General features: G+C 32.6%; 1 protein-coding gene across 1 annotated transcript in view; it reads left to right on the top strand.

Annotated features, from left to right (window-relative positions):
• Positions 1-12,016, top strand: part of LOC106467522 (atrial natriuretic peptide receptor 1-like) — a gene marked incomplete at its 5' end in the record, with an annotated part of 105,955 nt that overhangs the window by 65,883 nt on the left and 28,056 nt on the right. The window contains one exon of the mRNA XM_013927885.2: positions 1,588-1,743. Coding sequence (XP_013783339.1) covers positions 1,588-1,743 — 156 coding nt within the window. The remainder of the gene's footprint in view (positions 1-1,587; positions 1,744-12,016) is intronic.

Consider the following 12,016-nt stretch of genomic DNA (forward strand, 5'->3'; position numbering starts at 1 on the left):
TATATTATTCGTTAATCGTTATATTATTTTTATATTATTTAGTAGTTTTAATATATCTTTTTGTTATATTATTTTTTACATTATTTAGTAGTTTTAATATACTTTTTTGTTATATTATTTTTTGTTACGTTATTTAATAGTTTTAATATACCTTTTTGTTATATTATTTTTTACATTATTTAGTAGTTTTAATATACTTTTTTGTTATATTATTTTTTGTTACGTTATTTAATAGTTTTAATATACCTTTTTGTTATATTATTTTTACATTATTTAGTAGTTTTAATATACTTTTTTGTTATAATATATTTTGTTACGTTATTTAGCAGTTTTAATATACTTTTGGTTGTATTATTTGTACATTATTTAGTAGTTTTAATATACTTTTTTGTTATAATTATTTTTGTTACGTTATTTAGTAGTTTTGATATACTTTTTAGTTATGATATATTTTGTTACGTTATTTAGTAGTTTTAATATACTTTTTTGTTGTATTATTCGTACATTATTTAATAGTTTAATATACCTTTTTTGTTATGTTATTTTTGTTACGTTATTTAGTAGTTTTCATATACTTTTTTGGTATATTATTTTTACATCATTCAGTAGTTTTAATAATGGCTTGGCTTATAATAACATATTAACGGCTCATAATTTTCATCTCATCATTTCACTGAACGTTTATTCCATTATATCAGTGGTTGTATGGTTTTGTTTCTTATTCTCACTGTTGTTGTCGTCATATCATAAAACGTACATTATTTATTTTAAAAAATTGGATTAACTTTAAGCGGTTTAACATATAGCCCCATTGCACAAAAACACTTAAAGAAAACCCTGCCTGAAATTTGCTCACCAAATGAATAAATATCAATATATTTTTATCTCCTTTTAATGTTTTTTTTTTTTATAATTTCACCCGGTTCATATCTACACACTAAATATATGCACATGGTAACACGTACATAAGCCTAATTACTTTAATGAAAATACTTATTTGCTCTTCACCAATAACTTAATTTTCGGGTATATTTTAACAAATATTTTACGAGATATTATTGTAGCTTTGCATCCATTCGAGTTACATTATGATTTGAAATCTGTCCCTGTGGATCCACTTCACTGCCATATTTAGTAGCCACGAAACATAACAAATTTACATTTTGTTGTTTTTTATAATCTCATTTCGTTTTATTTATATTTTTAACTGATACATTCTTAAAGAAATGTGTTTTATCTCCTTTTATAATTTTGCTCCTATTTTTAACAACACAACAGACAATTTTGTCTACCCCTCCGTGCTATAACAGACGTACTAATAAGTAAACAACTTTACTAGTTTAGAATCATATACACCACTTTTATCCACAAATTATGCACAAAATTTTAACTGTCATACAGCATAATATAAATAATTACAGATTAAAATTTCTTCAAATGCCTTCATTACAAATTTATTAAATATAATTATTTCTTCATGAAATATATTTTGTATAAATTGTTGTAGTTCAGTCAATAAGAAAATTAATGTCTCATTTTTCTAGTATCTGAACACTTTCCTTTATCTGATTGTTATTTTCCTTCCAGGGAAATTATGGACCGCGCCCGAACTCCTGCGCATGCCCAACCAATCAGCTGGAGGAACACAGAAAGGTGATGTGTATGCCTTTGCCATCACAGCACATGAGATTGTAGTTCGTCAAGGGTCATTTTTTCTTGGGCTCTCAGACGCTAGTCCGAAAGGTAAGCAGGGATTTTCACCCCCCTCATAGATTAAATATCTCTTTAAACGTTCCAAATAATAACTTTAATATGCGTTTTGAAAAGTAAGATTCCTAGTGGAACCTTAACTTTGGGTTTAAATCTAACTTCAAAATAATTACTGCATTTATTTCATGCTTGCCAATAACACGTATTAAAGAAAGGATTAGAAAAAGTAACCTAGTAAAATCCCAAACTCGAACGGCATGTGCACATGATCTGGAATGCTGATGATACAAGCACGTGCTTTAACATCTGAACAGTGGTGGGAGTGGTCGGCAAATGAAACTAGATCGGTAAGGTAGAAAAGTAAACAGAGACTGGGAAAGGTTATGGCCACATCCGAACGGCAGGACACCAAATGGATAAAGCCACAATGTTCTTTGGAATGTTCCTATTGTCAAAGTAAGTAGGATATTTTATTAATAATTCTAGGTAGCCTGATAAAATATTGTTTCTAGATATTGTAAATTTAATGGCAGGGGTACATCATATACACACACACACACACATATATATATATATATAATTTAAAAAAATACATCATAAGGAAGAATAGCGTGAATTTAACACAGCATGTCCAAACCTTATATCAAAAATAATTAATTGTAATATTACATAGAACATAAAAGAAAAAAAAGAGGAAAAAGAAACAACGCAGCTACAAAACAGACATGTACCATCTGGGCACGCACCATAGGGCGGCTGGTTATGCAACGTGCCCTGGTTTTGGGGCCTTACTTCCGCCAGTACCTCAAAAACCAGGTCACATTGTATAGTGCCTAGGTGGTACTTGTCTGTTTTCTAGCTGCGTTTTTTTTCCTTCATGTTCTACGTAAATTACAATTAATTATAGATAGATAGTTAAGGATGACACGATTTAGAATTTTTTATTCAATAACAAACAATAACTTTTATTATTAATTTCCACTAATCGAGGGTAAAGCTAGTAATTGTTGCAGAAGTTTAAAAAAATATTTAGGAAACTTAAAATGTTGATCATCTTGTGTCTCGTTGTATCCTTTCTTTAACGAATATTGTTTGGTTAAATTGGTCAAACGTAATTTTGTGATAATTATTTATTAGTTATACATGTCATAAGAATTAGAACTTTCATGAAAAATTTTCACCTTCATGACCCTGGAGGGTCTTCTGTATCCAAAAAAATCTATATCAAAACAACTCTCTCGTATACACGTGCTGTTCTATGTATTGCATTCATATTAAGGTGATCCTGAAATACTAGATTAGAACTGTTTCACTAAGGGTTCTTAAAATCTGTATATGCATAATTGGATAAATTAGTTATGTACAATGAAAGCCAAAAGTGGTTAAAAGAGAAGAAACTGGCTCAAAATTAAATAGTAATTTTACAAAAATTAATCGAAACTAATAGTAATCATGTCAAGTAAGATTTAAATAAATATGTTTTCTTGTTTAATAGTTGCTATTGCAAACTATAAATGAAAGCAAGTCCCTGTTTTTTTTAGCGACTCTACATATCATAGCAATAAAACCAACCTTAATTAGTTATTTAAACTTCTGATTATGAGCTAATAGTTTAAATAATGATATTCACTAATGAAGAGAGTTTGGTAATATTAATTAATTCGTAATATATTTATAAATTAATTTCAAATTATTTGCACTGGGATAATTCTCTACAACTAAAAATCAGGAATGAGAAAAAAGATGAATAATGATTAAAAATATTTTGTACAAACCGTTATGAACCTGGAAGGTAATATATAATACTGTGAAAGTTTGAAAACAGTACTGTTGATGTTTTTGTGAAGGTAATATAGAATACAATGAAAGTTTGAAAACAGTACTGTTGATGTTTTTGTGAAGGTAATATAAAATATAGTAAAAGTTTGAAAACAATACTGTTCATGTTTTTGTGAAGGTAATATAGAATATAATGAAAGTTTGAAAACAGTACTGTTGATGTTTTTGTGAAGGTAATATAAAATACAGTAAAAGTTTGAAAACAATACTGTTGATGTTTTGTGAAGGTAATATAGAATACAATGAAAGTTTGAAAACAGTACTGTTGATGTTTTTGTGAAGGTAATATAAAATACAGTAAAAGTTTGAAAACAATACTGTTCATGTTTTTGTGAAGGTAATATAGAATACAATGAAAGTTGGAAAACAGTAATGTTGATGTTTTTGTGAAGGTAATATAGAACACGGTGAAAGTTTGAAAACAGTACTGTCGATGTTTTTGTGAAGGTAATATACAATACTGTGAAAGTTTGAAAACAATACTGTTGATGTTTTTGTGAAGGTCATATATAATACGGTGAAAGTTTAAAAGCAATATTGTTGATGTTTTTGTGAAGGTCATATAGAATACGGTAAAAGTTTGAAAACAATATTGTTGATGTTTTTGTGGAGCTACGATTTTTACTTCTTGAGGTGGAATGTTGAGAAATTAAAGAAGTTACTGACTGTTTATCTTCATTAAAGGATTTGTTCTTTTCAAATCTTTATATAAGAATGGCATATTTTACGGGTGTTTATAAAACAGGTTGTAGTTTTAAAAAATTCAAGTCCAGTTTCACAGGTTTTGTTTACTAATGTGATTTATATAGTGTTGGAATAGTGTTTTGCGAATAAATAGTTTGTTCAAAAGACTTAGTTAAAATGTCAGAATACGAACTAAACTTTTTTATTGTTACAATTTATTTTTTAAAACAACGCTTCCCCTTGCACTTTCTTTAATGATTATTCCGACTATTAAATTCTCCAATACTTGTAACAAAAGTTCGTTTCTTTAACAAGCATGGCGAGCTAATTTTGCTACACAATGGGCTATCTGTGTTACTTAGCCATTGGTGGACTGAGTTATGACTTAGGTACTCCTCTACTAACTTTGTTTGCTTGTAGTTAAGCACAAGGATACACAATAGACTATCTCAGTATCTGTACTCTACCCACAGAGGGTATCGAAACCCGTCTTGTAGCGTTATAAGCCCCAAGACTTGCCGTTGAGCCACCGGAAGATTCTATTACCTGACTTGGATAGTATTATAGCAAGGGATTCTCTAGTAACAAAGATGTTCTGAAATTTTATAAAGTAAAATAAATTATACCTCAAGTTCAATATGATCCATATTATATCATGGTTAGAGGATGAAATAACAAACAGTTTTTTAGACATATCACATTATGTGAGGCTTAGCAGTAGAACATATCATAAGAACTCCCGATGACTGAAGACTTTGACTGCAGGTTCTTGCACAAATAATTAAAGTTTAATAACAACTGCAGCTTCAACGGTATTGTTAATGTTCGTTTACTATGGTCTACCTATAGAATTTGCTCTTTACCTTGTTTAGAATGATTACGTAACGTACTTCGATACAATATTAACTCGTAAGTAAAAGTGATTATTGTTTTCTTTCTGTGCGACTACCTAATACCAGCCCCCCGGTACCGCAGCGGTATGTCTGCGGACTTACAACGCTAAAATCCGAGTTTCGATACCCGTGGTGGGCAGAGCACAGATAGCCCATTGTGTAGCTTTGTGCTTAATTACAAACAAACAAACAAACAAACCTAATACCGTATTTTTAATATCGATTGTTTTCCCTTCATTAAACAGAACAATGTGCATTTTAAATCATATTATCTGTATTGACATTTGCCACCAGGTTCATCTAAAATAAAATTAACAACACAATTATCGTTACTGTTTTATTTTTAAACCTTCTATCTGTTAAAAACACTCCCTCTCCCTCTGGTGGTTCAACGATAAGTCTGAGGCATTATAACGCTAAATATCAGATTTCGATACCCTCGGTGATCAAAGCACAGATAGCCCATTCTTTAACTTTGCGCCCGACAACAAAAACAAGCTGTTAATACAGCTTGTTTAAAATCTGGAAGTAAAAATAAAAGCGTACACTAATCGGTTTTCCTGAAAAGGAAAATTCTTTCATTAATAAATGCAACAGCTGCCTTGCAGTAAACTGATTTTCTTATATATATATTTATAATCCTGACCAATTATTGTTCTATTTTGTTCTTCAATTCACTTCAAAGACTTATTCAAGAAAAAAAAATCTAAAACATTTCACGCTCGTTACACTAAGTTTTATGGAGAGAGTGACATTTTTTGGTTACAGCAGAGTCGATAATCTCATTGATCAATTGGATTTTCAGTCTCGGTAAACTGTGAAACCAAATAAAGATAAAGAATACAGAGACATTCTGATATGTAGGCTCTTATGCATCTTTTAACATTAGTATAATCAAAATTTTGAGGTATTATCAAATTATGAATGGAGACAAATTATTGCATCGTTGATTTACATTAACAGAAAAAACACTAAACGCTAGACGTTTTCAAATGGAATTACCTATATAAATTTTCATTTTTAAACCTCTTTAATTTATGTAAACAAAAAACAAAAACTTAGCATGTAGGTTACGAAATATTGCATGGAAAGATTCGACCACTTGATCACTCCTTTCCTGCCATAATTAGGGCTAGGACTATTGTTCAAAGTAGAGTTCTGACAATATCAAGAAACAATAAAAACTTCGGTTTTTTTTTATGATAACTCAAACAAATATAATTTCACCACTTTTGTTAGATATATAGCTTATTGTTAAACCTGTTCTTTCTAACACCATTTTTATAATCAATCTGTGGTTTCTAGAAACTGATTCGATTACAAACCCTAAATTCGTGAACAAATTACCGTTTGAATCTGCTTGATACCTCTAAGTTCAGTCCTGAATTTTGAGCATAACAACTGTGAAATACTCCTACTTATTGCAGTTTTGGAATGCTAAAACCGTTCTTTTGTGAAATTGAATATGTCTGGCAACAGTAAGATAAAGCCACTTTGGAGTCTTTTTTTTCCAATAGGTCATATATTTGCTGCGTAACATGTAATCTATCCGCACTGGTTCAGTCATCTAATGTGTATCTGAGCGAAAGTATTTCATCATGAGAATTCCTACAGTATGTGCTTCTTTCTGTTATATTCCAACAAAACCACATGAGTGGTTCTGGTATGTGAATTCGTAAAGCTAAAGCAAAAATAATATATATAAATATATATATATATATATGGTTCTTTGTATGTTCCTTTGCATCACTTTGTTAACGTAAAAATATAATCATTAAAATGATGAGTTATTGACATACAAACGTTACAATAATTTTATACATTTTCATTGTTCTTTATGAGCCCCCCAACGGTGTGTCTGCGGACTTACAATGCTAGAAACCGGGTTTCGATACCCGTGGTGGTCAGAGCATAGACAGCCCATTGTGAAGCTTTGTGCTTAACTACAAACAAAGAAAATTTTATGAGGACTAAATTTTAAAAATATTGACCAACCTTTTGCCTGAAAAGAGCTAGTAATTTCGTTAGTGTGGTTCGGGTATGGCTCTTTAATTAAGGTTCTCTGACTGTGAATTTGAGGGTTCATGTGGTTCGCAGACTGTTGCCGTAGAAACACATACCTTCGGTGCACTATAAACGTAACAGCCAAATCACACTATCTGATCAGACAACGTTATTCCAAGACTTGGCAGTATAAGTTGTTTCCAAGTTGCTTTCCCATTATTCTATCAGTTCAAAATTAAGTTTGGCTATGCTCAGATAGCCCTTTATGCAAAAGCTCTGAAGCAAACAATTCTTTTATGAGAGCGTAGTTACAAACGGAATCGTTAAAAGGTTGTCGATGCACAAAACATTATGTTCTGCTACTGTAGATAAATGATTAGTTTTATGTTAAAATAAAACTAGAGACAGTCGCACCATTATGGCGTTAAACTGTCTAACAGTAGAACTAAATACATTCTCTTCGGAAGAAGTAAATATCCCTGTACGTTAAAGGAAAATCTAATAATTACTGGTAATGGAAATTACGTGTCCATGCCAGTTTAAGTATAAAAATTAATAGTCTGTGATTCCAGAGTATATAACAAACAAAACGGCAGTTTTGTTGCCAAATTAAAAATACAAAAGAAGAAACAAAACAATTGTAATATTTTCTGTTTACATTTTTTGGTTATTATGCATAAAATATACATGGCTAAAACTCTTCAGAAGAAGAAATGATAGATGTTGTGCTTTATGTTGAACATTATGCACCTCCAGAATATGTCTGCAAACTTTCATTCACCAACTTTGCTTACAATTTATTCTAGAGTCATGTGAATTTTCCGGAATATTTCAAATGTTTAATATCAGACTTATCCGGCAATTAGAAACAAATTGGTGCAAGTATTTTGTTTCTTAGTGGTATGAATAGGGAGAAGAAAGTTTGGTGTGCGCGCTGTTGCAAAGTTTCATTATTCAAAAGGTAACCCCTGTTTTAAAATAACTTGCATTTCGCCATTATTCTCCTGTAATGGAAGCAACTCCAAAATGTAATAAACATGTCAAGTGTAATAGCGAATGCTGGGCTGAGCGCTTGCAATGCAAGCACCTAGCGATCATGGCCAGCAGGTCTTTACTTTATCATTCGCAAATTTACGATGTATAGTAATCCTAATGCTAACGGCGTGAATCAATTAATTCAGTTTGTGTCTACTTAAATGAGATAGTTATCAATATTTTCTATTTCAGCTGCAAAAAATATTTGTTCTTCAAAACATTCCACATCAAGGGTAAATGAAAAATAACCCTGATTAATAAAAATAAAAATACCTTCCTCCCCTTCATCCAGTTACTCTAGTTCCCAGAGCTCATTCGGCATAGTTCAGCTCAGAACGAGAGTGCCATTCAATGTCACTACTGCTTTCAGATCTTTCTCACACGTTGTCATCTTTAAAGGTAACACACTTTCCAATTCCATGCAATTTACCTGATGATATGTGTTATGTTTGCAATATCCTGATCTGCACATTTCTTTCCTGTACGAATTGTTTCCTTTAGAATGTTTAGTTAACCAATAATGATTACAGTGTAGATGTCTTGGATTGCTGAAACAAACAAAAAATAACAACATGAAATCCGTCCAAAAACGCTTTTACGAAGGAAAAAGCCAAACTTCTGTTTTAGTTCAAACAGTAATTGATAACTCATAAAAACACAGCAAAGTAAAGAAACTTGGAATTACCCACATTGCATCATTTTAGTCATGTGCTGTAAATCTGAACTTACACTCAGTTTGGCTCCTAATTCACGATGAAATCAGTTCACTAATAGATCTGGTGACTTACTCACATTGAAAGTTTCCTGAAGTTGTCTGTTAACATCTTATAATGTTGCTTGAACACATACTCATTTGGATTGAATTTCTCATTGCTGCAACTATGATTGATTCGTTCGCATTTTCGTTCCATTAATCGTGTTTATTTAGAAACTTTCAAGGTTGACAACAACAGAAATCTATTTGTCCAGTTTAAGTAGAAATGTCAAGGTTCGTGTATTTTTATACCTTAATTGTAGAAAATGGCAGTTGGCGGTAAGTAAGCTTTTTTGAAAATGCTTATTTTTAAAGAATGATTTAACATCTTTACATGCTGAATTGGTTTGATCAACATCATCCTAATAAAATTAAAGCGTTGGCTGTTTTACCTAGTGAATGAATTCCTCATAAAGTAAGCCTGGCGTGGCCTAGTGGTCAGCATGTAGGTCTGCAGGTCGAAGGTTGTGGGATTCGAGACGTGAGACCGCTGAACACTCTACGGTACAAGAAAGGAATCATTGGGACTCCGTATGGAAGAGTTCTGTGAAAGAATTAGAGCGATAAGTTCGTCATTTTTCTGTATGCTTGTTTGGAAAAAATCACTTACTTACTTAAATGAAAATAGTTGAAATAGTGAAATACGTATATAGCGATTTAGGCGTCTTTATTAATACAGCAAGCTTTAGTTCTGCTAAGCCAATACTGTGAAATAGTCATTGTATATTCAGACATTTTAAAGGTGCTTTTAAACGGGCGATTTTTATGGCCGCCATTTTGTTTCATCACGATCTCTACTATAAAGTACTATCGTACTTAATGATAAGCAGTTACTCGTTAGACTCTGAAAACAAAAACAAATGCGTTAGAGAGAAAGCTTTCTAATCTCATGTTTTTAAATAGATGAAACTCATGCGTATCTCTGACGCTTTTATTATACACACTTTTGTAAAACAAATCTACGTGTATTTATCGTTCTCATCGGTTACCAACATTCTCTATGCCAAAACGTTTATAACCTTGATCAAGAGGTTTTTATGGAAAATGTATGAAACTTGTGTCGTACTTATGGAAGTGGTTTTAATTTTTCGGTGAAGATGTAAGCGATGAAAAGCAGCACAAATATTTGCCCTCGGCACAAGCTTGATGGATATGAAGCGATTAAAGCTGTCTCAGCGATTATTTGCCCTCGGCACAATCTTGATATATATGAAGTGGTTAAAACTGTCTCCGCGATTATTTGCCCTCGGCACAAGCTTGATGTATATGAAGTGGTTAAAACTATCTCAGCGATTATTTGCCCTCGGCACAATCTTGATGTATATGAAGTGGTTAAAACTATCTCAGCGATTATTTGCCCTCGGCACAATCTTGATGTATATGAAGCGGTTAAAACTGTCTCCGCGATTATTTGCCCTCGGCACAATCTTGATGTATATGAAGCGATTAAAACTGTCTCGCTTCATATATATCAAGATTGTGCCGAGGGCAAATAATCGCGAAGACAGTTTTAACAGCTTCATATACATCAAGGTTATGCCGAGGGTAAATAATCGCTGAGATAGTTTTAACCACTTCATATACATCAAGCTTGTGCCGAAGGCAAATAATCGTTGAGACAGTTTTAACCGCTTTATATACATCAAGATTGTGCCGAGGGTAAATAATCGCTGATTAAAACTGTCTCAATGCACCAGGTAAACAAGACAGTTAGTTGATAAAATTCCTCCCATCAAAGTCACGTCGGCGTGCTGTAATCTTTAACTACTCTAATTCCAAAATCCTACTCCTTACGTTTTCTGAGCTTTTCATCCAACGACTTCTGAGTATGTGATTACCTATTTATCTTTATCAAAGTGAATGTTAATTTTTTTCATCGCATTCCTATTCTAATATATAATTATTTTATATATTTATATGAACACACACACACACACACACAAAATATATACATATTGTTGGGTATCTGCTTGTTTGTTAATTTCCGGTATAAATTCTTTCCGAGGAACTTCAGCGATACAAGTCCCTTCTTGATTGAAACTAGTTTATTCTTTCTCGATACAAACTTTGTAATACACAGAATTTCTACAGTTAATACGTTTTCTCGTCGCTTTACTTAACAACTTTTATAACACATGCTATAAATCACAGTGATTCACACACTTTACTTACGGTGCCTACTGTTCGCTAGACTCAATTATCTATCTATCCCTTCAATCACACTGGTTTTTCTCGACAGACTTATATACTAAAAAGAGGGCGTCTCGATCAGACTAGAGTTGCTGGGCAATTTCACGATCCTTCGAGAAACTCCAGCGCGCATGCTCCCAGCGTCACGCGACTTCAGCTGTCGTAACACTGCCCCTTCCTTAGTATTGTTCATCCCGAACGATAGCCACTTACATTAAACCAATAGATAATTAACAATAACTTAATTAAATGTACAGAATTTACAAACACAATATTAGAATACAACAAAGTCTTCAGTACTGGTCTCTGTCTCAGTGGCTTCTGCTTCACGTGGGGTTCATCTGCTCCATCAGGAAATGTCGCATTATCAGTAGCAGTCACATCAGTGGTAGTAACTTCATTAACAGCTTCACTGTTTTCCCTTCTCTAAACCGGGTAGAGTTTCTTCTTAGACAGTGGCTTTTTTTTCAGGTGACACGTCTTCAGCAGCGTCATTTGTTACATTGTTCACTTCGTTCCAACTGAAATGTCCTGGACCGTGATAATGCCAAAACCTGTTGGCATGCACCACCTTTGGCTTACCTCGCTGACCAAATTTTATTCGGAACGTCGCCTCTGAGAGACGATTAATTATGTCATATGGGCCTTCCCATGGAGAAGACAACTTAGGAGACTTCCCTTTGGTCTTCCTGGGATTATACAACCACACCTTGTCTTCTGGTACAAAGCTGACTTCAGTAGATCTCTTATCATAACATAGCTTCATGGAATCAGCAGACTTTTTCAAGTTTGAACACACTTGATGATGAATATCGTCCTTTCCTTCAGATAACACTTTCACGAACGGTTTCATGCTCTGCTGTCCTATAGGCCATCAATAGTGGAGGGAGTAATACATCCCAGTCAT

This window comes from Limulus polyphemus, unplaced genomic scaffold, assembly GCF_000517525.1.
Source record: "Limulus polyphemus unplaced genomic scaffold, Limulus_polyphemus-2.1.2 Scaffold2644, whole genome shotgun sequence".
NCBI lineage: Eukaryota > Metazoa > Arthropoda > Merostomata > Xiphosura > Limulidae > Limulus > Limulus polyphemus.